Genomic DNA, 27,743 nt, shown 5'->3' with positions numbered 1-27,743 from the left:
AGAAAATAAAAACTCTTTTTTTTTTCCACACCTGAAAACCTTTTAGCTCAGTTGGTTAGAGCGTTGTGTTAACAAGGCCAAGGTCGTGGGTTCGATCCCGTTACGGGCCACACAGTTTTTTGCCCCCCCAAATAGAGAACTTCACTTCTTTTTTTAACGCTTTAACCTGCTTTCGTACCACGTTCTTACGTAATGACGAAGGTGTAAAACCCAATTTTTACTCAAACTGTGTGGCCCGTAACGGGGATCGAACCCACGACCTTGGCCTTATTAGCACAACGCTCTAACCAACTGAGTTAAAAATTTCAGGTGTGGAAAAAAAAAAAGTTTTTATTTTCTTTTGTCTTCGGTTTGGACTAGGCATTGGTGGGTTGTATATATTACAATACTTTTCACCATTAGATGGCAGCACAGAACTTTGCAGGTGAAATGGAAACTTAACAGACGTCAGTCTGGTTAATCAGCACCACCTGCGCTGCTCCCATCTTGTATCAAAGTACTGTGTCAGTGACAGTGATGGAGAAGATTTTGAAAAGGAAGAATGTTAACCAGGATCTCAGCTCTGTGTTCATCCATCAGGTCCAGGTTTCACACTGAGTGAGTAAAAATTAAAAAAAGAAATGTGGAAATACTTTTTTCTGTATTTATTTGATTCCTGTTGATAAAGCATTGATGAGAATGACTTTATATTGTTAATATAGACTACAGAGTTTCAAATGTTACCATTTTCGGGTGGTGGTGTGCCTCGAGATTTTTCCAAAGAAAAAAGTGTGCCTTGGCTCAAAAACGGTTGAAAAACACTGAGTTACACCATGAAAGAAATCATAATAACAAAAACAGTTGAGATTTTAGTCGCACTTAAATATGCAACTTTAGATGCAAATGTGGGTGCAGACTACAAATTTTATATTTTTACCACTGGAAAAAAAACAAAACATGTTTACCTGTCGGCCATCTTTTCGAACGCGTTTCCTTATTTAGCTACACAGACACACAAACAAACCTCAATCCTGTTTGCAGCACCACCGGAGTAAAGGACCATACAAGCTAATTATAAAGGGATTGAAATCTTTATTTAGCCTAATACAGCACAGTGCAACGGTTCACCTTAATCCAGTGTTAACACCGTGAACCCTTCGCCCCAACATGACTGGTGAACGTCGGGCCTGATAGAAAGCACCGTGTACAGGTGGAGTCAACACTGCTGCTGCCTCTGGTGTGACCGTCGCTATAGAAAACACACAGGCAGGAGATGATTAACAAGACACACATATCTATGGTTCCACCTCTTGATAAATAAAGCGGCGACAGGTCTGTGAGAGGGGCAAGGAGTTGGCTGGAGGGGCTGGTGGGGAGCTGGTTGGGTCCAGGATGTTCAGTCGAGGTTGTAAATGTGGAATGATTTGTTGACAAGGTCTTCTTCTCTCACTGGTCATTTTCAGATTTGTAGCCTTTTTTCTTTTTTCTTTTTTTAAATGTAAATCTCATTTTTAAGCGTTGTAGGATGAAGAGGAGACATTTCCACCGTGGCCCGTCCAGTTGGTGTGGACGAAACGACCGGGGTTCGACAGCAGCTCGTACGTGTGGGCTCCAAAGTAGTCCCTCTGAGCCTGTGAAAACAACACAAAAGGCACTGAAGCGTTTTCAATATAGTTCTATTAACGACATGTTCGGGTCAAAACTGATGAAGGAAAAAGTGAAGAAAAAAATGATTTTTTTGCTTGTAAACCTGCTTCAGCCCCTCCAATACAAATATAATAGGATTGTTTCAGACAAGTGGGGCCCTTCAATCCCCGAGATACCAACAACACACACACATGATCTTCTTAAGCTGACACACTGCTCACTCTCCTCCATATGCTCAGCCTCCTCTGCCTTGTTTACCTGGAGCAGGTTGGCGGGCAGCTGCTCGTGTCTGTAGCCGTCGTAGAAGGACAGAGCGGTGGTGAAGCAGGGCATGGGGATGCCGTGCTGCACGCCAGTGCCGACGGTCCTGCGCCACGATTCCTGAAACAGTGACAAGACAAAGTGACGGCTTCTGCAAAAGATATTTTTCCAGCGTATCTTTCTTATGAGACATGTTTTAACTTCTAGGTTGCTAAAAAAACAAAACGGAGAAAAGGTGAAGACATGTCAGTGCGCCTCCATAAGTCTGAACAGATGATTTTATAGGATACAGTGTTAATGTGGCAAAGCCCTCTTCATTTTAAGTCATACATTTTTTTTTTTAGGTTTTAAAGAAGTAGGTCAGTCTGCTTTTCATTAATTAATTGTCACAAAATTACCAAGTTTAAGTGTCTACATGGGAAGTGTATTCAGACGCTATTGAAGGTAAGCTCGCAAAGTCTGCAATGAGAGGAAAATAAAATAGAGGTGGGTCAGGCTGAAGAGAAAGATGAATCCATTAAAAAGAAAAAAAATAACCTGCACCAGCAGAATTACAAAGAATATGGCTTCTTCATTGAAGCAAAGTATCAAACTGCAAGCTGAAGCAGCAGACGACCACCAGAGAGCCCGAGACGGAGTTCTTCCCCAGAGAAAAACAACTCATCGTTACAGAACATAACTAAGAAAATGGGCATGTTGGGGAGTTGCTGAAGTAATGACAAAAATTTGGGCCGCTCGAAAAAAGGCCAGGTCCCTCTGAGCTAAAAGAAAAAACAAACTTGTACTACAAATTGCTCACCACCAGCATACAAGGGTGTGTCTGTGAAACTGTTAACGCAGTAGCAATGTGCCATATAAGAAAAATCCATATAGATTAATCAGATTACAGATTTGTTTAGTCCTCCTGAGAGGAGAGTTTTGTAGAATTGGCAAGTCCAACATGAATGCCTTTTTTTGTCGGCGGTGGAAAAACACTGGGATCCAGGGCGAGGCTGTCTGACGGACAGAAATGTGACATTCTGCAGTCGCCTTTCCTTTTGTGCCTCTTCAGCCTAATTAAGTTTGTTTACACTCCGGTGTGTCCTTTTCCTCAACGGCGACCAGGTCTAAAGAGTAGCTAAGACTTGCAGACGAGTACATCCACCGCTCCTAATGTTGCTTCACCTCTTCGCATTCTGCAAAGAGGAAATGTGTCGATTTGTCCACCCCGTCCTTCCTCATACCTGACAGTCCTGCACAGCGTTACTGAAGAAGTTGTCCAGCAGCAGGTTCTGCAGCTCAGCGTCGCGGTCGAACGCCTCCTTGATTTTACCCAGGAACACGCTGGCGAGAAAGAGCAGAGGGCAAATATCACTACGGATATAATGGACACGCACAGATTAGATCCCATCTTACTGAAGTCAAACAGACGAGTCCCCACGTTGAGTCACGGAGGTGTGATGTGCGGTTTACGCAACGTGTGCGAGATGACAAAGCAGACCAGTGTCATAATCACCACTTCCTCATTTCTCTCCCTTACAGGTAAAGAGGCATTATTTTAATTTAGACACAAGGAAGTGGTGGAAAAACTCCTCCAGGACTTCCTTCAGGGAACCACGTCGAGGCTGAAGGAAGACGTTCTCCTTGACCTGAAGTTGTCCTGCACCTTAACCTTCCATCATGACGACCATCATCACTTTACACTACTGAAGCGACTCGGCGGTATTCGAACACCGACATTCCATCACCAACTCAAAACTTCCTTATTTAACTCTTCAGGCTTTCTCAAGACGCCTTCTCTCCCTCTCCCTCCCTCTCTCATGGCCTCATTTTCACCATCAGGTTGCACAAAGGCCCTGTGAGGCAAACGTACCTCCGGATGATGCAGCCGCCCCTCCACATCAGGGCGATGGCGCCGTAGTTGAGCGACCAGCCGAACTCTTTGGCCGCCTGCCGCAGCAGCATGAAGCCCTGCGCGTAGGAGATGATCTTGGAGGCGTAGAGGGCCTGGAATGGGAACAACATACCAGCTTAAGCTATCTGAAGAATACTGGCGAAATACTGTCCAGATGAGGATGAAGCACATTTAGAAATACGACCACTCATACAGTTTTCAGTGAAATTGTTTCCCTAAAGGAATTTCCATGCATTAACAGCCCAGCAGATTATGGTTATAAATACTGGCATCATCATTAGTGAGATTACTTTATGTATAAAGTACAAGTGAGCCGCTTTCTCCTCAAATGGAGTAAATACTGGAGCATAATTATCATTTAAAATCCATTCAGTCATTCTGTCACAGGACGATTAACCTTAAAATGAAAGCAAACACACTTGTGGTCTCAACATTGTAATTATCCTATCAGTTTTTATTTTTAACTGAATGCTACTTCAAGGGTTCAGAGTGAAGACGAATGAGCTCCTCTTCAGAAATTGTGAATAATTAAAGCTGCAAGGTTCACGCTTAATGACGTTAAATATTAATGTGTGAAGCTTCTTATTCACTGAACAACAATGATAGAAAACAGAAACACTGAAATGTGGAACAATACTGATTCATCTCACATCGTTTCAACATAAAAAAAACCCTGATTTTATGTTAAGTATCGAAGAAGTTTGTTGAAAATCATATATATTTGCACAAAGGATCCCTTTATTTGTTTGTTTTTTTAAAGCCAGAAACTTTCACTGTCACCATCACTGTGCAGGCCAGGATCTGGATTAACAACGAACTATTTGAATCATTTTTACACCATTATGTTGTCCTTGGAGTCTGTCATCATCCCACTGAAACTAACGTGGAAACATTGCTGGTAACTTTGTGGATTTACTCATTTAAAAATGGTGAAGAGCAGATTAAGAGGCCACACTGAGCTGCTGATGTCGCCTGGATTTAAAAAAAACATTTAGTTCCAGGCTTTCATTGACGTGGCATTAGACACAATAACTCCTACCTTTCTAATATCTTCCAGGAAGGTTGCTTTGTTGCCACTGAATTTGACCCCCTGGGGCCCCGAGAGGCTGCGGCTGGCCTCCACTCGCTCATCCTTCAGAGAGGACAGGCATCTGGCAAAGACGGCCTCACCTGAGACACAAAGGGAGGGGGGAAGGAAGACGAGCAGAGACACGCTCATTTAGCTCTGCGACACAGAAAACCAGGAGTCCCAACTGGTTTATTTGAATATACATTTGTCACATTAAACCACCACACTGTATGTGGAACCAATGTGACACTGTGCCAGCAGCAAGACAATGTTGTCAGTGAGGACCAGCATGACTCAGCAGTGTTGATAATACGGTGTTCATAGTAGGCGTGTCGGCTCAGTTTCAGGAAGGATAACAGATCTTTTCCTCTGGTTCGTGTTTAGACATGAGGAAGGGAACCTGTTGGATCACCATGACTTGCTAAAACTTCCACTGTGATGCAACGGACGGAGACAAACTGGCTGCTGGACGGTCTGGGACCAGTGTTTTTCCCCCGTTCGGGGCTGAAAGTCCGAGGGTATTGTACGGGTGCACGCTGACTGGCTCACATCTCATACAATGAGGGTCTTTGTGCATCGTCCCCCCCCATGTCCATGACAACAAGACCAGAGCTAAATAAATGAGGCAAGAGCTTCACATTTAAAGTATTGTGACAAAGTTTCGTGCTGATGTGTCACAAACACTTTTTAATAAAGAAGTGTCTATTGTGTATTTTTAATCAGAGCAAAGTGAAATCATGAGGAGAGACGGTGTTTGGTGTGACGACTCTTTGCCTTCATAGCATCACTTCTTCTCCCTTTACAGTCATTTCGACTCGGCGCACATTCAGCATTTGAAGGAACTTAAAAGCAAGTTGTTTTCCGTAATAGTGGGAGAACCAAGCTCAGATCTGTGGATGTAGTTTTTTTTTTTCTTTCCAGATTAAACCCACACACACCTGAATGTTAGGATCAGGGCTCAGTGCAGGTAATTCATTGGTTGTACACCCGTAGTTGTGTTTCTGCTGCAGGATCAAGCTGGGGCCACTCAGACGTGTGCGCTCTGCACAGCACTACACATTCTCTCACACACACACACACACACACACACACACACACACACACACACACACACACACACACACACACACACACACACACACACACACACACACACACACACACACACACACACACACACACACACACACACACACACACACACACACACACACACACACACACACACACACACACACACACACGGGCCTGCTCACACTCAGACACCTGTTGGAATAATAATCCTCTGCGGTTCGTGAAGCAGACCGTCACGCGGCGGCAAAGACCAAAGCCAAATCCCCATTATGTCACCCGAGATGAGCGCAGAGTTCGGAAAAGCTTTCAATCTTCTTACAGGCAGACACATATTGATCCCTGATGGAGGCTCGCTGGCTGCGTGTCAACGCCAACTTCACACATCTGGCCTTTGTCGCACTGGCCGACACCCCGTTGAACTCTCAACGGGGTGTGACGCAAGACATTATGCCACGATGGTCACACTTTACTGAAAGCATGCAACCCTGGAGGAAGAGAGAAGGAAACGGGATACTTCCTTATACTTTGAAACCTTCCTCTTACCGATGAGGGTGACAGGTGTGCCGTACTCCAGCGCTGAAATGGCCGTCCACTTTCCCGTGCCCTTCTGTCCGGCGCTGTCGCGGATCTTCGGCAGCAGGTGTGTGCCGTCGGAGTCTCTGTACTTTAAGATGTTGGCTGTGATCTCGATCAGGAAGGAGTCCAGCTCTGTTTTGTTCCACTTGTCAAAGGCCTGAATGTTTCATCAAGGGGGGGATTAAATCAGTAATGGTTTTTTTTTAATTTGTGATATCACAAATCTTTGCCACAGCTCACCTGTGCCATCTCGTCGTGGTCCATCCCCAAAACATCCTTCATCAGGTGATAGGCTTCGCATATCAGCTGCATGTCTCCATACTCAATGCCGTTGTGGACCATTTTCACAAAGTGACCGGCACCTTCATCTCCGACCTGCCGAGGAAAGGAACAATATTTGTGAAAACAGTCGCGACAGCCTCAACGATGGGTGTCGTCCCCATGGCGCGGTCCACTCACCCAGTCACAGCACGGCTCTCCTGTTCCAACCTTGGCAGCGATGCTCTGGAAGATATCTTTTATGTACGGCCTTAAAAAAACCCAACAACAAATAAATAATAATAATGAACCCAGAGTGAAATTACCAAACCTGGAAGAGATCATCGACTTCAGTCAGATTACATTGAGCTCTAATCAAACTAGTTGTGGGTGAGAATTCAGTCACAGGAATTAATCAAAGAATTTTGTTGTCGCTTTGGTCAAAAAGTGAAAGATTATTAAAGCAAAATGTGAATAACGGGTCGATTAAACTCGTCTCTGCTCATCACTTTGTGAATTCACAAAGAGCAGATGTACATGCAACTGTCAACGGGCAGAGATACGGATATTACGTCACATTTGTTGCGCAAAAAGAGGACAAACCGAGTCTTGTTCTTACTGCAACATACCGCTGTTTGTTTGCGTTTCATAAACTTCCAGCTTTATGTTGCTTGGGTAAAAATGATCTTAGCTGCCCTGAAACAGCAAATCTGAAAGATCATATGAAGGCGTTTAGGTTACAGGTAAATGTCGGACACATGCAGAGTTTAATGTCTTATTGACATTTGCAGGCAAAGCATCTTGGGAGACGTTGCACTACAATGTCACTATGGCGCAACTGTAGCATTTCCTGTTTTTCCACTAAGAACTATTGTGTAATAAATCAATTCTGAGTGTAATAATTGCTAACGACTCACCAGGCCTCTTTATGCCCCCCTGGCATGAGGGACGGTCCGTAGCGTGCACCTTCTTCTCCACCACTCACTCCACTGCCCACAAACAGCAGGCCTTTCTCCTTCAGGCTCTTACACCGCCGCTACGTGACAGAAAAACGACAGTGAGGTCATCCTCAGTCACGTCTGTGAAGTTTAAAGCCTCAGAGGCACCAGGAGACTTACGGTGGTGTCAGTGTATTCAGAGTTGCCTCCGTCGATGATGATGTCTCCAGCCTCCAGAAGAGGAACCTGAGAAGTGCAACACAAAACCTGTTAAAAAAAAAAAAAAAAAAAAATCCAGCAGCTCCAAACGAGGAGTCACCAGAACAAAACTACGCACCAGTTTGTCGATGAAGTCGTCCACGGCCTGTCCAGCTTTGACCAGCAGGACGATCCTCCTGGGCTTCTTCAGCTTGGACACCATGTCCTCCAGGGACTCGGCTCCGATCACCTTGGAGCCCTTCGCCTCGTTCTGCAGGAAATCGTGCACTTTGGACACGGTCCGGTTGTAGGCACAGACCTGTTGGGACAGACACCATGAAGACTGATCCAGCTTTCCTTTTCCCACCTGGAGAAGTTGGAATGAAGTCAGGAGGGGATCGTCTTACCACGAAGCCGTGGTCATTCATGTTCATGATGATGTTCTGGCCCATGACAGCCAGACCAATCAGTGCAATGTCTGCTCTGTGAAGGCAACAATGATCACGTGAATAAATGTCTGGATTCAGAATCAATATCAACATGAACCAATGTGGGTTTAAAATCCACGGCTTTCATTGGCTTCAATTACAAATGAATGTGCAACTGCGCGTCAAAGCTTCCTGACATTTCCTACAGTTTACTGCGATTAAAAGAAGTTAGGTTTTTCAGTATAGACGCCACTGACGCGGATCTAGTGGAGCAAAAAGGAAAGTGGAGCCTCACACGGCCTGAAAAAATTAAGATTACTCGCAGCAAAAGCACAGCAAACTACACAATTACAGAAGCACACGCACATCCCGGCCCCTCCACGCTGTGTGGAGGAGCTCCGGCCGGGTGGAGAACTTACTGAGGCATGATTTCTGCGGGGAAAGTCAGAGTAAATTCTCCAGATGACAGCCGGGCTTACTGCTCGTCTCGCACGGGTCTGATCACTTCCTCGTTCTCAGCTCAACTTGACGGAGCGGCTTACGCACGCCCACGCACGGCATCAACCAATCAGAGCCAGGTATGCACACTCAAGCCATATCAGTTGCCAAATCTGATTGGCCCAGAGACCTGAGCAGAATAAGATCGCTTTTTCTATTGGCTGAGCCAACTGTCCGTCATTACTACGTCATTGCACAGCACGCCCCACGCGTGGTGAATGGCGTGTGTTTCTCTGAGCGCTGAAGAAACTTTTAACCTCGCATTTAGGTTGAACAATGAACTCGTTTATTTACTGAACAGTTTCTAAACATGTCTGCATTGATAATGATGCAACTGCAAAGCTGCTCAAGGCGAAATCAGCCTTATCTCACAGTGAGCAACTCAGACCACCTGCATGTTTCACTATATATTGCTAATGGGCCTGACAAGCTGTGTGCAAGGTTTTAAAGTTGCATTTTCTGACATGTGCGAGATAAAGAGGCTTTCAAAGCGAGTATCAGTAAGAAAAAAAACGGACTAAAAGGAAAGTTGCATTGGTATATACACCGAACAAAAATATAAACACAACACTTTAGTTTTCGCTCCCATCCCCCCCCCCCCCCCCCCCCCCCCCCAAGACTTTTTCCATGTATGTAAAAGGCCTATTTCTCTCAACTATTGTTGACAAATTTGTCTATATCTGTGTCAGCACTTCTCCTTCGCCGAGATAATCCATCCCACCTCACAGGTGTGGCATATCAAGATGCTGATTTGACAGCATGAATATTGGACAGGTGTGCCTTATGGTGGCTGATTATAATGCAGCTTTATTAGGAGTCCATCAATCAATTTTCCATAAACTTCATCCTGTTCAAGGTTGCAGAGTGCTGGAGCCAACCCTTGCTTACTATGGCCAAAGGCAGGATACACCCTGGATGAGGTCACCAGTTGATCACAGGACAGAAAGAAAGAAAGAGAGAGAGAGAGAGAGAGGGAAGAACATGCAAACTCCACATAGACAGGCCCGGCCTGCATCGGAACCCACAGCCTTCTCACCGTGAGGCGTGTCATATTCACCAACGTTTGGATTGCGGTGTGTAAAATGTAGATCCATTTAGTAACATCTGATTCAAAAACAAAATAGCACGCACACACAATTTAGGGTTGTGCGAGTGTGTTTCTAATACCCTTTACCTTAAATATAATGTTAAAATAAGTTAAGTTTCTTCTTCCAACACCGCCATCAAAAATAGGCATCCAACTGATTTCTGTCAACAAAAGTAGTTTTATGGAATTATGCTGGAAGAAAACTTTTTGGATGTGATAAAAATGGCAGCTTTTGCCAGAAAACATGAAAAAGCAATAGTGTGTGAGCTGGCTGATAAGGTTTGATGACCTCAAAGGTCCTGTATTGTTCTGAGCCCTTGTCCTCTTTTTTTTTTTTTTACTCTCTTCCTATTTTATGCAACTGTGGTCCTGTAAATGTAGCATTTTTAAATATATGTTGAAGTGCCCCCATGATGAATTCCTGAAAATGGAGGAAAGAAAGCTTCTTTATCAACAATCTCACATTTTGAACTCCACCGATTTCACGCAGTTCAGAAACTGGGAATCTGCGGCAGATCGTGACAACATGACGCTGCACATTAAACCAGTTTAATGTCTTAACGCCTTTACATGCATGAGAGCCAGAGAACAGGAGGAGGAAAAGGAAGGGGGGGTTCACACATGACCAAATACAGATTAGAAATCACTATTTGTTTTCTGTGCTCGGCCTTTTTTTGACACCCATTTTGTGGACACAATGAAAAAGCAGCTAAAGACTGTTTTTAGTTCCATTCCCCTCCCTTATCTTTTAATCATATGGTTTTATTTGATTTTAAAATAATTTTTTCCATGTTAAAGTTGCCTGAATAGGATGCAATAAGTCAAAATACTTAAAGTTTAATCAGGTTTATGTGTATTGCCTTCTCTCACGCCGCGCATGTGGTCATACTGTAAAAGATGTGCGTGAAGCCAAACACAAAGGAGAGGACGAACAGAGCATTCGTTGTTCTGCTAATGCACAGTTTGCACTTTTATTGTTGCCTCATTCACTAAACAGTTCAATGGTGCAATATTACCATACACAGAATTAGGATATCTGCATGACACATCTATGCTATACAGCGAATGGATTATAATTATTACAAATACAGTAAACATATTTACATTTTAGTTCAAGCTCCATACAACACAGATATTTACAAAATAAGTATGAAAATGAAACCAGTCTGACAAATAATGTACAGTGTTAATGTGGTGGTTTGTCTTTTTCCTTGTCTTTTGGTGAACGGATCTGAAAGGGAGCGCAGTGAACCGATAGTATTCGTCAGGGGGGGATGAAAAATTCCATGGCTAGTTTAGTTTGAAAGGCATCAACGGAAACAAAAGAAAAAGTGTAGAGGTGAAAAAAGACACCATCACAAACAATAGTTTACTCTCATCTCAGATGTCTCTAGCTACTTTGTGTTGTATTCCCTGATATTAGAAAAAAAAACATAAAATGAGTGTAAAACCACCTTGATTTTAATACGAGCTCAGATCGCATGCGAGAACGAACGGTGAGTAAATATTCCTCAAAACAAAATTGACCTTCGATTAACTCAAAACCACCTTCCGATAAAGAGGAAGCATGAACGTAACCCTCTGAAGCAACGCAGCAGGTTAGCATTTTAGGTCTCCTTCTCCTTCTTTGCTTCCCTCGAGTTATAACACATAATCTAAATCGTACATTCAACTCTCGTCCAGCTCGGACTGGAGGAGGCTGCCACTCCGTCATTTGGTTCATCACAAGCAGAACAACTAAACCGTGCAGACCTTCTTTGATCAGTTAGTTGAACCTTTTATTAATATGTGCAAAGAGCTGCAAACTAATATATACATTGCAAACAATAAATAGACAATCCAAAAATGATATACCTCTTCAAATGAGTCACTCGGGAGGGGTGGGGGTGTGGGGGGGTGTTTGCTCTGCGAAGAGCTGGTGTCAATGTACACCTCTTCACAGGCACATTGCACTTTGAGCCGTGCTCGTGCATAGATGCTTTGTCATTGTTATTCATCATGCGGCTTCCCAGATAGATGAAAACGGTTTCCCATGAAGCATGACCCAGCAGCGGGCTTTTGATTCGTCTGACCAGCAGGTTGGCTGACCTGAAGTCAGAGAGCGCTCAGCGTTGGACCAATACAACAGATCCCCCCTTCACTGTAAATCACCGATGCCTTTTGTTTCTGCCTATGTAACATTAAATGTCCTCCTATTTAAGATGCAGCAGGCTCACTGCTGGTTGGTAGGCCAGAGTTTTATTAAAGCCTGACTGCAGTCAACAACACCTCGGCCATCTGCAGAGACAAAGGCACCGCGGGTTTACCGAGAGCCGATCGCAGCAGCCGCAGTACGACCGCACAGAGCAAACACTTCCACGAGCAACATCACAAATAAAACTTCTGAATATGTCATCCCTTCAATATCGCTTCTAATGTCTTCTTTTTAAACCTTCTTTTTTTTCATGTGTGTGAAAATAGCTGTCATCCAGTGTAGCCCTGATATGTGCTCCTGTCCTGATACTCGGAAAGAATCCTGGACTCAGCCTACGTGATCTGCCGCTGTCTTGCTATAGATATGTGTTAATGTGCAAAATAAGGTCAAACACAAGAGAGATGTTGGTTGCAAATTAGGAAACAAATGCCCTCTGTTAGATTTCACAGGAAAAAAACCTCACTGTGAAATGATTAAGATAAAGAGAGAAACAAAAACCAACTGATATCATCATGAGTTTCAAATAGTACACACTGAGTTAGATGTGTTAGGAGGTTTCACTTTTAAAAAAAATGTCAATAGAAAATAAACACGTCATGATCTGTGGTGAATGCTGACGACTTCTGTCACCTGTCTTACAGCTCAGGTTCAGACACTTCACTCGCCAATGATGCTCCCTTTTTAAGTGCGTTTCTGTTTCGCTGTCGGTCTCACGAGTACGAGATGTTTACATGAAAACAGGAGCAAACGTTGAGGCTCAGCGCGTTACTTTAAGCCAACGGAGCTAAGAGGAATGTCTTCGATGTGCGTTGAGCTATGTGCCGATCCAAGAGCAAACTGTATGTACAGGCGATGTGGCCTCTAGGTGCTGTTCCCCTTCCTCCTCCTCCTCCTCCTCCTCCTCTAAACTCTGTTACCTCCTTAAGTGAAACAGTTCAAAGGGCATGAACGAGTAACGTGGGTCACCCTGTAGGCATCCATTATCCTGTGGAATCATTTTCATATGTTTTTTGATAGTTTCATCCACAGAGTGTGTTTTTTTGGTGCGAACACAATTGCAATAGTACTCTGGTCAATAGGTCTCAGTGTGTTCTGCAGATGAGTTCATCTGAATGTCACACGGATGATTAAAGACACCCTGTTCTGCCCTCACATTTCACTAAATTGGAACTATGACTACTTCTTTTTTTTTTTTAGGCGATGGTTTGGGGGGGGGGGGGGGGGGATCAGCTTTTGGGAGAGGCAGTGGCCCGGTGCCAATAGAAGAAAACAAAACCAATTTTCAATAGCAGCAAGAGTTGGTGAAGTGGTTTTGTTTTTCAGTAGCAAAAACGTATATATCACTTGGACATAGTCGTCAATATCTCCCTTCCGGATTAAAACTCTGGGTTATCCGATTTTCTGTGTGAGCAAATCTGGTCTTCTCCTGAGGACTGCTGCAGTTATCATGCAAGCATATTATAACAAGAAAAAAAAAAAAAAATCCAGAAAACAACAACCCAAAAATAAAATATACTATTTTTTCGGAGACAGGTAACACTGATAGAGACGGTTTTTGTTTGTTTTTTTCTTCTTCTTCTTTACAGATGATTGGCAAACTGAAAAGTTAGTGGCCAGAAAGAACAGTTTTCTGAAGAGTCGTGCACACACAAACAGACTACTACAACATGCTACTAGTTAGGGAGTTTGGGGAATGACGACGAAGCGGAACGGAGATTGACCCAAACATTGTCATCGAAACAAAAACACGGAAAGCTGAGAGGGGGAGGAGGCGAGGGGGATTTGGCAAAGGAGGGGGGGCGGGGGGGGGGTGGCGGCAAATTTCTCTGGAACTGAAACTTGTAGTCGCATGAAAGAAGACTTAAGCCACAAGTCTACTTACAAGAGAAAACCGTCAAGAATCACAATGGTTAATAAGTGTTAACACTCTGTATGTTCAAAGGCTTTTACAGAAGCGGGAGGAGCCGGGGTTTCCTGTGCGACGCCGCCCTCGCTCAGTTCTTCACCAGGCCGCTGCGTCTCCGCGCCAGCTTGGATCTGAGGGGACATTTTACACCGCAAGTCAGTGAAATGTGGCTCCCGAGGAGTTGCAAGCGCAGCGTGCGCTAAAAAGTCTGTGTACCTTATTGTTCCGGCGAGCAGGGGATTGAAAGCGTACAGCCAGTCGTTCATGTCTTTCTCGTTGTTGGCCTGCAGGAGGATTCCTCTGTGCTTCGTGCACACGGCAAATGTGTTGGGAGTCTTCAAAAGAAAAAGGACACACAGCAAATATCTTAAATGAAAAAAGTAAATACATTAAAATAATAAAAAAATGAAAGCCTGTTGCCGAATCACTGTGGTGTTTTATCTTCATGTCCAATCAAATAAGCTTTGGTAAACCGACCACGATGCCAAGTCCCTGATCGAGAAATGGTTTGTGACATGACCTAAACGCCTTCTAAACTCTTCATTAAAGCCGAGTGTGTACCTTCAGCATGGCCTGCTGGTCTTCACTGTATTCCACCTGCGCCGTGGACAGGTTGAGGACGCCTCGCTCCACCGGGTCCTTGTCGCTGTTGTAGATGAAGACGTAGGGACGGCGAACAACCACAAAGTGCTTCACCCACGAGTTGGAGCGCGGCTCCATAAAACTCAGGAAACCCTTCTTTGACACGACAGACCTGAGATGGAAATAAATTGAAACAAAGAGAGGGGAATCAGTTTATTTTGTTCTTGGAGCAGTGTTTGGTTTTTTTTCTTCATATTGATCTTTTCTTCTTTTTTGTTACTTCAAGCCGAATTCGTCAAGGTTCGGCGATTTCAATCAATCCACATAATTTCTGCTTGGATTAGAGAAGAGCTGTGTTTGGGCTGCGAGCCACATCTCATATCGACAACGATTACTCCTCCAGTGCGAAGCATCACAAAAGCGCGATACAAAAGAGGCGACATGTCATTCCTCACCCTGGCCTCATTTCTTCAATATCAGGCACCAAGTTGAGGAACTCGTTCTTCCCAGCTCGCGCAAGGTAGGAGGTCTCCAGGGTGGGGACCATGGGGAAGTTTTCATAGTCCGAGCAGGCGGGGCTGGAGGCACGAGAGCTGTTCTCTGGAGTCCTGAGAAACAAACCACACAAGAGTTAACGTCACAGGATGTCAGGAAATCTTGAGGAAAAGCTGGTAAGCAGGTCTGAAGAGATGTTTTACTTCTGGTCCAGGGATCCGCAGCGGGAGTCAGAGAGGGAGGGGCAGGTGGAGGAGGGGGTGAGGGTGGCACTGCTGAAGCTGGTCACCGATGGGTCGCGACCCATGGGTGAGATGTCAGACAGCTGGGGAGAAGAGCATGGAGAGACGGAGATTAGCTTGTGTATTATTTATTAGAGGAATCCTATTTATTGACCAGATCTCTTGTTGGGGTTGACGCGATAATTCAGTGGACACTCTTGCCTCACAGAGACAAGGCCTGGGTTTGGCTCCCTGGATGTGGCTTTTAAGTGCATGCATGCACTAAAAAGCCTCCCTGCATCTCCCTGCACACTTGAGTGTGCATCTCCCTGCACACTCAAAATACATCAGCTTTCCTCTCATAATGCAAAGATCTTTGTGAGTTTAAAAGTTGGTCCTGAATTGCCTGCAGGAGCCAGTCTGTTCTTTTTGTGTTCGCCCTGTCAAACTCTTGAACCACGTGACACTAACTTGGATAAACAGAGTAAGATGAATGATGAATTTCATGTAATAACCTCATAACGTCCTGTGATCTGCGAAATTCAATTCTGAACCTTTACCTGCCAGAACTGCTTGTAATCACAGTTTTCATGAGTTATTAGTGCTGAAATTGTGAGATGCATTGTGAGTAAAGGGTATGCTGTGTGATTTCTCACCTTGCAGTCACTGATGCTGTTGACCAATTGGTTGTATTCACTGTTGAAGGTGTGTGTCAAGAGGCGCAGGCACTACGAGAAAAAAAAGAGGCAACACGTGGATGAGTTACTGGCAGATGAGGAGACGCAGCGTTCTAGGACAGAACAGCCATCACAGTACTTCCTCTAACCTTTGTAGCCAGCTCCTTCTCACGATCCACCAGGCTCTCGATGTCAGCCGAGTCATAGCCGCTGCTCTCGCTGGGCGTGATGGCACTTTCAAAGGTGGTGCTGGAGATTTGCGAGGAGATGGAGGTGGAGGTGGACAGAGTGCCGGAGCTCATGCTGGGGGACAGCGACTCGCTCAGGGACTTGGTGGTGGGAGCCGTTCCCACCGGAGGCGCCTCGCCCAGCTTCTCCCTCAGCAGGAGAAGGTGACGGGTCTTCTCGACCTGGACAAGGGACGGCAAGAGGGGAACCTTTGAAAAGAGGAACCTTTAAACAGCAGCAGCTTCGGTGGATGTGAAACACGGAGAGGTCCTACCTCGTGGAGCTGCTCCATTTTCTCCAGCTCCCACTGGTGCTCCAGGATGAGGCTGTCTCCTCTGGGCCTCCACCCGGCCAGGTTCTCCTCTCCACGCACGTAAGCCACTGAAGTGTCCAGAACCTTCCTCCTCCGCCGCTGCATCCCTGCTCAGGGGAAACGGAGTTTTGCGGAAGATTTACCAAGCTGGATTAAGTCTGAGCTCAGCATGCACAAATATTCTGACTGGTTATCTGCTGTTCAGTTGATATAAACATTTCAACTGCATTATCTTGTCTCTCTGACAGAAAAAGGACCTTTCACTCTCATTACAAGCATGGCTGCAGGTAAAAACACAACTAGAAGTCACTACAGTCTGAGAAGACGTGTTCTATTGTAATGAAACTGATGCTTTTTAGCAGCCAGGGTTCAGATAAATAAATAAAGGGAGAAAGAGAGAAAAGTGCTTCTTAATGGTTGACCCCACTCAGTGGAGGGATTGTCTCTTATCTTTCTAATTTTCTTGTGACAGTCGGTGACAGTCACACAAATAAAATTATCTAAAAACACCAAAACAAAATAACCCAGAATTTCCCTCTGAGATTAATCAACTATTTCTATTCCCAATTCCTCTTTTATGTAATTTTAGGTCACTGTACAGAGTTTCAACTTCATTGTGTCTTTGTTTTCATGTCGTTTTGCTTTTAAAATGACATGAGATCGAGTCTTCTCACCTGGGCTCCCAGAATCAGACATCTTGCACAAGCTCAGCTCGTAGATGCCGGTGACTCGGTTGCTGTAATGAAGCAGAAGAGGTTTGATTAAAAAAAAAAAAGAAGCAGTTGAAAGAAAATACTTTATTTATTCAGAACAATTTGGTGTCACTTCCTCACCAGTCCGGAGTTTTGGAGTATCCGCTCCCGAAGAGGTTCCTGAGAGAACGGGGTGGGGAGATCTTAGCGTCTCGGGAGTAGAAGACCATGCAGATGTCTTTGGTGATGATTGCAGGCTGGATGCAGTGGTCCAACTGTGAAGAGGAGACACAGAGTTAAAGACATCCTGAGAGACAACCTGTTAGAGGACTGCTGCTAACATGGTGCATCAGAGCCGAGGAGCGACCAACCTCCAGGTATGCAGACAGAGTCATGAAGATTTTCTCTCCATAAGGAGTGACTCGGTTGAGCAGGAGGGAGTTATGCAGAGAGCTGTCCCACACCGCCTCGAAGCGATAGAAGGTCCTGAAGAGGGAAGACACACACACACACATACAGAGCAGAGTTGGTGGGGGGGCCTTTAGTGCACAAAGAGTGTGAATGACCTCAACCTGAGACAGACAGTCAATCTGTTACCGATGACAGGAGTAGAACGCTTACAGACCGAGGAGTGAATGCTGTGCCGTGATTGAAGTGAGCGTCCTACTTAAGCTTAGTCATGACAAGATGTGAGGAAACACACCGAGGTGAGACCCAGACAACAAACACATCGGGGGCCACAGAGTGTCAGGTGTCTGCTCACACAGAGCAGGGTGATGATTAACTGGTGGCTTATCCTCCAACAGTAGAGTGAATCTTAATGTCGTGACGATCAACACCAAAACAACTTTACATATCTTAAAAGCAGAAGGATTGGAGCTATTTATGGCTGTTTGTGAGTTTATGTTCTCGTTCTGGGCAGCAGGGGGCACTCTTACCCTCATACAAGAGACAGAGCTGCCCTGCTGGAGTCTCACAGCCTTAGTAGTTATTGAGTTACACAATGAAAAACCACTGAGAGGAAAGCGTTCATTTGGAAATATCAGGGTGCCAACAGAGGATCAACATAGCACTGTGGTTGGAATTGGACTCACAAAAACACAATTAATACAAAAACATAACATAAAAAGTGTTGCACTTGCATTTCGGATTGCCTTTAGATGTCCAACAACAGTTTCTCAGATATTTAGGAGCTAAACGTTGATGGACATGAAGACAGATCCTTTGCAACGTACAAGTATGTAACACAAACTTATTACTATGAGTCTACAGAACTAAAAGAGAAGCATAGAGATCTTTCAGTGAAGGAGCCCTATGTTCTCGGGCACTGGTACCTATCAATATCTTTATCAATAGAAAGCCTGAGCACAATCATGAGTCCAGCCGCAGCAGGAAGAGAAGATCGCACAGAGAAAAGAGAGAAGCACAGAGAGTCAGGCCACAGACACAATGGAGCAAATCAACAGGACAATTAGCAGCAGTGGAAATGGAAACTGACATGCAATGAGATAAATATAAAGACAAGGAGACATGCAGAGGTTTCAGAAGAGCTTCAGAAACTAGTTTTGAGAAAGAAGAAATATGACGGTGACTTAAACATGGTAAAATAAAATCTTGATTGCAGTAAAGTAAATAAAGGCTAAATGAATTCACAGGATTCAGTCAAAACAACAGATAACGCTTCTATCCAAACTCGATCCGTTTATATCTGAGGATCACGTCCAATTGTGGGCGATTCACCTACCTGTTGGTGTTGTGGGACGACTTGATGTTTTTGGCAGAAATTATGTTTAGAGAGAGTACGGCATCAGCTGCACCATCGTCCACCTCTGCCTTGTTCCTGATACGACCTAGAGGGAGACAAACGAACACACCGGATTACTACAAACATCCATCCGTCATCTTTCATCACGTACACACGGCATAACTAGTTTCGAGAGAAAACAGAAGCAGCATCGATATGTCTCCGCTTACCAACAACCAGCTCTCGCACATCCTTCCAGTGGAGTTCGCTCCCCTTCTCGTGGATGAGAGTGACCGTGATCCTCCGCTGGATGCCCTGCAGCACAAACAACAGCCGCTCAGGATCACAGCGACAACTGAAATTAATCTTCTAAATACTTCCTTCACAAGGAGCCATCTGGGAAATAGGTTCGATCTTAAAAAAAAAAAATGAGTGCAAAATTAATTTCATGAACGGGTGATTGCAAACAATGAGCGGGAGCTTCAGTACCTGGTGCAGCAGGTAGGTGCCATGGCAGGGCAGCCCCCCGCTGTGATCCACTACAGCTGGGATGTACCTGTGGACGGAGGAAGGAGTTACAGACAACGACAGCTTTTATTAAATAATACAGATTCAACTGGGTAAATACAAACTGGCACAAGGGAAAGAAAAATCATAACGAAAACCTCCCATTATCTACGTTTGCATTGAGATCTGGCCAATATTACATGCAGGACCTAAATATGATTGTTTGCAGCATCTGAAATTTCACATATTGTCTGTTTTTAGATTGAAACATAGAAAGTTAAGGAACTTACTCTCCAGTGGGCTCCAGCTCGCTGATTTCGAACCAGACCAGCAGGTCGTACTTGCTGACACACTGACCCAGGTTGGACTTGGTGATGGTGTTCAGCTTGGTGGCGGGAACTGGCACATCCACACAGGGGTGTAAATATGAGCAGAATAAAACATAATAACCGCACAGACAATAACTACAGATTCTGCTTTGGTAAATGGAGGATGGAAAGGTGACACAGAGGTGTGGATGAAGTTTTTATTCCACTTGATGTGACAACTAAATAATTGTCACTTGTAAAGCCTAATGATACAACCAAGTTTATCTTCCTTTTTTTTTCCATCTCAGAATGATCAAACATTTGTCAAAGGTTGTTGTTCAACTGAAGTTTTTATCTCAGTATTTTGGCAAAGTTGTACTTTACTGTTAACCTGACAACTTACACAGCGAATAGCAGAAAGCGCCGAGGGCACTCAAAAATATTTAGACATTTCCTCTATAGAGAGGTTAGCCAACCTAAAGTGTAAAGGAAGATATTTTAGCGGCTCTATTTCCACTAAAAATTACATATGAGAAAAATCAGTCGGAAAATGTGGGAATATATTTTTCATAACGTAATATAATGCATTTGAATACATTTTATTGGCTTGATTGCAGGCTGATACAAATTCTGACGCTACCTGCACGTGCAGATCCGTTAAATAACGGTCAGGTGACAGTAAACGTATATTTAAGATTGGTCTGAACACACCGTGGGGCTGAGAGCGGCTAAATCACAGATTACACCTCCACTGACGGCACCCTGCGGTCTGACACATCAGGATTATGTTCCTGTTGAAGCAGCCTAATCTCTGAGGCACACGGTTGACATCCATTTGTGTTCAACGTGGCTGAAAAGAAATATTATTCCAATGACAACTGCTGTAATTAGAACACCAGCTCTATCCGAAAAGGCTTAAGCCTCTCCAGTTTGGTACAGGCCGTAAATGCTGTGTCAATGATCCTCCCCAATTATGATAAACACTGGTTTGAGTATTTTTGGCTTAAGGGTCAGTGAATGCCGCAGATTTACCTGAAGGTGTCAGCGCAGGCCGCTTTCTAAGCGGCGGAGGGGAGGGGGGGGGGGGGGGGCAGGACTGAGCGGACTGGACCTGACTGTGCCTGCAGCGAGGCGCAGCGCACAGAACCACTGCAGAGGTTCATTGTGCCGGCAGTCACACAGAGCAGCACGGGAGCAAAAGCACAGCTTCTAAGTCTAATCGCCACAACACAGGTGCGTCTAATGCCTGGCTGCTGAGCCACTACGCTTGTCCGCTGTACTGACCGTGGTGCCTGGGCACAACGAAAACGGGGTCATTGAGCACAGAGAGGAAGGGGAAGTGAGAGAGCTGTTCGGCCTCGTCCTCCAGGCTGGCCACGGCGGAGGAGGCCAGGGCGTTGGCGTGCTCAGACAGCGTGTCCAGCATCTTGCCGTGCACATAGCCGCTCACGAGGTAGCGGATCAGCTCTATCTTACGGGTATGGTCTGGTATGTTGTGTAGGTGTGTGTGGAATTTGCGAGCGAGGGGACATGTGAGAGGAGAGGGAGTGGTAGAGCGAGGGCAGAATTGGTTAAGAGGATTTACACATTGTGGGAAGATGATTAAATAAGAGGAAAAGAAATATCCAAAGGAAGCAAAAGAAATAAAAATGAAAGAATAGTGAACACATGAGGCATGCTTATGTAATCAGAATGAGATAGGAATTATGCTGGAATGAAGGCGAGTAGCAGAACATACTGCTGCGACAGGAAGTGACGCAGTGACATTGAAATCCTCACCTGGTTTGGACAGGGGCATCGGAATGGGGTAGTATTTCCTCGATGTCGTTGGAGGACTAAAGAAATGGGCAGATATTAGACAACATGACCTGCAGATAAACCAGTTAAAAGTCAAATCTGCTACACAAACATACATTCATTCTCACAATGTGTCTGAATCCCTCAAGTTGCGGAGGTTTTTAAAAGCGACCAACCTGATCAGGTCCTGGCCGTGGAGATGCAGCGGGTGCTGCTGGTAGTGGCCGAACACTTCAAACACAATGGGCTTGCTCTTGATGTACTCAATAAAAGACTCTGTGACCTCCACCGAAATCTGCTCCAACGATAATAAAATAAGGATTAAGTGAACAAAATGCTGCCGAAGCTTTGACACGAGTACATAACTTACTCCTGTACTGTTGAAGATATTCCCAAAAATATCAAATAAACTTTGTGTCTATGAACTAGTCCTTAATTAATTAAAAAATTATAACAAATCCAGCAACCCGGTAATTAAAGGGCCGGTTGTGTGTGCACTCACGTTCTGGACGTGGTAAAAGCCGAGAGGAGACCCTTTGCCGGTGTTCTTCAGGGGCTCGGTGGAAAAGGCCTCGTCATGACGGTGCAGGAAACTAAAGGAAGAAACAGAGTGAGTCTCATCCAATTCTAAACTAATTATCAAGATTATTGCTCAGTGTCCTTCAGCTTATTGACCCGAGATGAGTAGTTTTGCTGTCGCCAGTGTGAGTATAAAAATCCAAACTTAGTATTTTGTCTGGAACTGCAACAAACTGAGGACTCTCCGGATATGAATACATTCTGTTCTCTGCAGTCCTTCATGACTCATTTTAATGAGACAATTGGAGAGGTTGATGCAGATGAATGATTCCTCTTCCTTCTACTAAGAAATCCATTACAAAGACCTGCCCAGAGACAGAAGAACTAAGCCACAACAGATGGCTATAATAGAGGAAGATCGTAGTCAGGTGGAAACTCACTTATGTGTTGGAAATGAAAGAACAAATGGATTTACAAATAAAACAAAAACAACAAATGTGCAACATATTGAGGCCGCACCAGTTTTGTACAATGATGGTTAGTAAAATGTTGCATATTTTCCCTCACAGTGTGTCAGAAGCACATCTCAAAATAATTAAGAATATCATTGTAAAATAATTTCTGAACTGAAATGATTCAAGCATTCAAACTTTTAGATGGTGAGAATTGTGGGATTCAGTAAAACGTATAGAAATTAATTGGATCTTCTGAAATAATCTCACATTTGGATCTTAGATTCTCATGGCTTACAACCAAAAATAATGAAGTAGAGATCATCTTTTTCAATTTATGTGTCACAAATATAAATCATAGTTTTGACTTAATGGAAAGAATGATGGGAAAAGTTCACTACTCCATTGTATTATTTTTTTAGGTTTGTCCACTTTTGTGTCAGCGTATATGTATGTAAAGATGTTGGTATGTTTACGTTTGCATATATTCACTTTACTTGTCTGCATTATATCTTGCGTTTTCCTTTCTTTGTGATTCATTTTGAAGCTTTGGACCTGTTCCAGCGATGTCACAGTCATATTTATCTATTCACATATGTTTATTTTGTGACTGCCATACATTTGTTGGAGGGCACCATCAATATGTTTTTGTTAATAACAGCACAAACTGTCGAAGCAGCAGCGGCCGAGGTTTGTGACTGAGATTTCACACGGCGCTTTTTCGGAATTATGGACTCACTTAAATTGGCAGAAGATGTCAGCATACTCCGGCGGGATGCCACTGGCCTGCAGTACGGTCACACGGAAGGTAAAGACGCTGCCCACCTCCAGCTGGCCGGCCAGGTCCTCACCGTGACTCAGCTTGGTGTCTGCCACGTTACCGAGTTTGAGATCTGGACCAGGAGACAAGAGGGACTTGAGTGAAGATTTATCAGGAATGACCCTCATCAGTGCCTGTACTTGCGCTTTGTGTTGTGCATGTAAATTCTGAGCGGGGACTTGTTTGTGCACATTTTCAAGCTTTTCTTACAAACAGCTTCTTTGTACACATTCCTTCACAAAGCGAGAGGGGAAAAAAAAAAAACGGCACTAAGCCTCATTTCCATAACAAAACCTGTTAAGTCCTCTTTTACATTCAACAGGCCCATCTGCCAAATGTGTTTCCCACTGGGCCAGAGAGGTACACAAAATTTACGAGTGGTGAGGTGAAGGTCTGGCAGCCGTACCCATGTCATTGATTCTGTTGAGCTCCTCAGAGGGTGTGATGACCTCCGAACTCTGACCCTGGCCCTCCACAATGCGAAGCTCCTCCAGGGACAAGCCGGAGCGGGTCATAACCGTGGAGGGAAGGTCATTCTGATTATAGGGGAGGAAACAGAGGCAGGCATTAGCATATAGTTGGAAAAGGGTGACAAAATAGTTTCCATTTACGGCGCAAAATAGCTTGACAATATTTGCTATTCCTTCTCTCTTCAAAAAGTAGAAAAAAAAAAAAAAAAGAGAGAAAAAGAAATCTGACTTCTTCCTCACATTTGATGTAGAATATTGCCTGCCCATTGTCTCACACACCCACACAAACATTGAAATTCCCTCCGTTTGATGAGGGGCTTACCTTTTTGAAGTACTCGTCGTCAAAGGAAATCTTGGCGGTTCCCGACTGTCTCACTCCTGACCCGTAGTCAGGCGCCTCCTCGTCAGCTACAAAGACAAAAACATCCTTTTTTATCAGGATCTTTCACCGTCACGGCTGACTAAACCTGCCGGAGCACATTGAAAAAGGAAGACAGAATCTAAAAGAATTTTCTTCTCTGCCAACACATCTGTGACTTGAAGGACCCTTAAATATGCTGTCAAACGTCTTTAAAGACTAAACTTTTTTCTGTTTATATGCAAGCCATGTTACATGGAGAGTACAGTACACCATAGGGCCTAAATACAGAGTATATAGCATGTCTTCTATCTGCTCTACTACTCCTCCTCATTAAAGAGTCTCATTAATTACTCACCAGCTATCGCCTGGACCCCCACGCGCAGGAAACCACGCACGTCACCCTTCTCTGTTACTATAGCAACACGGTGAACCAGTGGCACAGGATACAGCAGGTTGCTCAGGTACACGAAAGCTCTGAGAATAAAAATGAAAATGGGGGGGGGGCATTGTGATTGCGTGTGAAACAATATTTTCAACGATTTTAAAAAAGACCAATACTTGATGGCATGTGTTTTAGTCACGTGATTGTCATTTGTCTTTTGTTTATTAGAGACCCAGTGTAAGTAGAGTATTAATGCACTCGTGTTTATGATGCTTCTACCTTATCCACTTTCAAGCAATTTAAAAGTGTTCAGCACCGACTACAGTAAACATCATTAGAATATTAGTGACAACTACATGAGGGGACAAGCAAAAGACCAGTGAGGGGGAAAAAAACATGAACATAACATCAAACATGCTTCAGGGCATTGAAATCAGCAGCAGCTCGAACCATCTGCCTTATTTTTAAACATCGTGACAGGGTGATGACAGATCGGCCGGGATGCAGCAGCAAAGGCGGTGAAAGAGTGCCTTCATTGTGCTGCATTATGGCAGTGTTAGATTCTCTCTCATACACCCTCTGACATTTTGTTTTGTGGGATTTGATTTGTTTTGCTGCCCGCCCCTGGTGACCTGCTGCTTCTCCCATCACCTCTTCCCACCCCCCCTTTTTCTTCCATCCCAGAGCGAGGAAGCTCAAGGCCGAGATGAAGCAGCGATATCAATCTGCACGGTTGCTGAAGTCACAGTGACGCAGGGAGCCGAGCTGTTGCAGAGTGCGTCCGGCTTAAATCTTGCGCCGATAAGTCGCCTCACACTTGGATCGGCACACCGCTTCATTTGTGGGAATACGTTTTCGGCACTGATGATTTCAGATGCTACAGCAGCACATTATTTCAACATGAATGAAAACAAACCCAAGTGATCAGAAATAACATGACTGTCAACCACTAGTGAGTTAATATACACAAGTATGGATACCAGGAATATTGTTAAAACAAACAAGGTTAAAGCAAATAAAAATGGTTCAAATACAAATGAAAACAAAACAAAACAAAACAAAAAAAATCAACCAATGTTTAAAAAAAAAAAAAAAACTAATGAAAATGAGCAACACACAGCTTATCAGCTTTGACACAGTGGGTACGAGTATTTCACACACAGACAGCAGTTAACGGTGAGCGCTGCGATGCCGCTGGGGGATGAGACGACATGCCGGGAAGAGGTGGACTGAAAAAGATGGCGGCTTTTCAATTTAGGGGTGAACCTAAATTGAAAACCATCTCATGATAAGCTGGCCTGTGAGCGCAGAAGTATGACTAATCATCTTAAATTACAAAAAAAAGAGTCCCAATTTATCTCCGACTGCTATAAACACACGATACGAGTCTATCAGAAGAGAGGGCTCTGCCGATCATTTATAGGAGATATGATATGAGTTTTAATCGTGTTTCTAAGCCCCCCCCCCCCCCCCCCCCCCCCCGACATGCCAGCTGTTGAAATGATACGATGGCCTATTTAGTTTTTCCATCTCTCATTAGGAGGAACATCAAATTTATTCAGACATCCTCGCTGAACATAGATTTAATCAGTAAACCTGTCAAGCAGCCTTCATAGGCCTCTGTGTTTTTGCACTTTAAGGGTTTGTTCTTACCTCCACTCATTCCTTTTTATTACTCATTTTACACCCCCCCCACATCCCCCAACCCAGACGTCTGTCCTCAATGAAAAGCGGGCGTCAGTCACCAACCTTCCCACCAGGATGAACCAGGGGGAACGGTCGTAGAAGGGGTCCTGGCCGTCGCTGAAGATATCCGAGCCCTCCTCGGTGCCGGCGTCCGAGCTGGTGTCGTCCACGAACGCTTCGTCGTCGATCAGGTCGGACATCTCGCTCTGGCGCTCGTCGGCCAGCTCGGTGATCTCGGAGTCGGTGGTGGAGAAAGTGGGCGAGGGCGTGCGGTCGGCCAGGTGCTCGTTGACGCAGCCGTGGAAGATGGGGGAGCTGTGAGGGCGGGTGGTTTGGGGGAAGCGGCGAGGAAGCGAGGATGGGCAACAATGGAGCAACGGGAACGTCAAAACACACCACAGCAGCTTAATATGACATTTGGTAGTACATCTCATAATATATTATATATTGCAAAATTAATATTTTTTTTAGCCGTACTTAGCAACACTGCATTCATTGAAAGCTATTGCGAACGCAGCAGTGGGTTTAATACCACAGAGAGCAGGTATTAAAGCAAAGAGGTGTCACAGCAGTTTACAGACACATGACCATTTTAAACCAAAATGAAATGCAACGAAAGGATTAACATAAATCGTGTACCGAGTAAAAGGGGATAAATGCCACGCCTTTCCTTACAATTCAACCCCATCATGTTTCTCAGAAAAAATACAAATGATGAAATATCAACATGAGAATGAAGACACACACAGTCAAATGATACAAAGGATAAATAAAAAAGAACATAATGATAAAAAAAAAAAAAAAAACTAAACAAATGTAAATTCAAATATAAAACATGAATACAATGGGAGATGCAATACTGGAAGAAAATGCATCAAATAAAATCACACTTCACAATGAAAATGAACACACTGGGAGGTTCACATGAGCAACAAAACAAGAACAAACAGAAATGATAAAGTGTGACATCCAAACAAGTGACATCATTGATACACGTGACTCTGATGCAAGTAGAAAATTAAAATCAAATATGTTCAGAGAAGCAGCAAAACAGCAAAACAAAGAATATTCAAACAAAAGGCCTTGTGATGTGCAGAATGCGAGTAAGGAGAACGCACCTCCCAACGAGTTTGAACCAGTGGAAGCGGTCGTAGAAGGGGTCGTTTCCCGTCAGCGTGCCTTCGCCGTCCTCCTGGTGCGACGACGCCATTTCTCCGGCGCGGTCGTACATCTCTCTCATCTGGTCCAAGCGCTGCCTGCAAATGATGACAGAGCACGCTTGACATTAGCGGACGGAAGATGAGAATATGCAGCCGTTTGAAGGCTGGGAGGAAGAAATAATGTCGGATGTTTGAATCATCAGGGTTTGTGTTCATTCTTTTTTTTTTTTGTTATTAAAGGAAGGAATGTCTGAAGAGACGGTACTCTGTGTACACGACGGAGGAGAACCAATAGAAAACACATGCATGCCTCGAGAGCACA

At 44.3% G+C, this 27,743-nt stretch overlaps 2 protein-coding genes across 12 annotated transcripts in view; both read right to left on the bottom strand.

Moving 5' to 3' along the window:
- Positions 1–303: 303 nt before the first annotated feature.
- On the bottom strand, positions 304–8,834 carry pgd (phosphogluconate dehydrogenase). Its single transcript, XM_080497504.1, has 13 exons — positions 8,742–8,834; positions 8,302–8,377; positions 8,034–8,213; positions 7,877–7,942; positions 7,676–7,794; positions 6,960–7,029; positions 6,741–6,875; positions 6,468–6,657; positions 4,821–4,951; positions 3,740–3,873; positions 3,111–3,210; positions 1,885–2,007; positions 304–1,610 (listed from the first exon to the last, which is right to left on the bottom strand). The coding sequence occupies exons 1-13, from the start codon at positions 8,747–8,749 to the stop codon at positions 1,491–1,493; spliced, it is 1,452 nt and encodes a 483-aa protein (XP_080353630.1). The 5' UTR covers positions 8,750–8,834; the 3' UTR covers positions 304–1,490.
- A 2,045-nt stretch (positions 8,835–10,879) lies between these two features.
- Positions 10,880–27,743, bottom strand: part of kif1b (kinesin family member 1B) — a 60,460-nt gene continuing 43,596 nt past the window's right edge. For 9 of the 11 annotated variants that reach the window (XM_080497245.1, XM_080497250.1, XM_080497251.1 and 6 more), the window contains 24 exons: positions 27,380–27,517; positions 26,325–26,576; positions 24,549–24,667; positions 24,155–24,240; positions 23,769–23,898; positions 23,282–23,435; positions 22,074–22,164; positions 21,748–21,866; positions 21,554–21,609; positions 19,757–19,865; positions 19,449–19,515; positions 19,190–19,274; positions 18,960–19,065; positions 17,587–17,701; positions 17,357–17,490; positions 17,198–17,259; positions 16,485–16,630; positions 16,132–16,392; positions 15,962–16,033; positions 15,288–15,409; positions 15,045–15,197; positions 14,569–14,761; positions 14,224–14,342; positions 10,880–14,138 (listed from right to left, as the gene is read on the bottom strand). In XM_080497245.1, the coding sequence (XP_080353371.1) occupies positions 14,096–14,138; positions 14,224–14,342; positions 14,569–14,761; positions 15,045–15,197; positions 15,288–15,409; positions 15,962–16,033; positions 16,132–16,392; positions 16,485–16,630; positions 17,198–17,259; positions 17,357–17,490; positions 17,587–17,701; positions 18,960–19,065; positions 19,190–19,274; positions 19,449–19,515; positions 19,757–19,865; positions 21,554–21,609; positions 21,748–21,866; positions 22,074–22,164; positions 23,282–23,435; positions 23,769–23,898; positions 24,155–24,240; positions 24,549–24,667; positions 26,325–26,576; positions 27,380–27,517 (2,932 nt within the window). In that variant the 3' untranslated portion in view covers positions 10,880–14,095. The remainder of the gene's footprint in view (positions 14,139–14,223; positions 14,343–14,568; positions 14,762–15,044; positions 15,198–15,287; positions 15,410–15,961; positions 16,034–16,131; positions 16,393–16,484; positions 16,631–17,197; positions 17,260–17,356; positions 17,491–17,586; positions 17,702–18,959; positions 19,066–19,189; positions 19,275–19,448; positions 19,516–19,756; positions 19,866–21,553; positions 21,610–21,747; positions 21,867–22,073; positions 22,165–23,281; positions 23,436–23,768; positions 23,899–24,154; positions 24,241–24,548; positions 24,668–26,324; positions 26,577–27,379; positions 27,518–27,743) is intronic. The other 2 variants (XM_080497246.1, XM_080497247.1) reach the window with 1 other exon arrangement.

Source organism: Blennius ocellaris (assembly GCF_963422515.1).
Source record: "Blennius ocellaris genome assembly, chromosome: 5".
Lineage (NCBI taxonomy): Eukaryota > Metazoa > Chordata > Actinopteri > Blenniiformes > Blenniidae > Blennius > Blennius ocellaris.
Note: the sequence above shows the minus strand (reverse complement) of the source record. Positions and strands in the feature narration are given on the sequence as shown.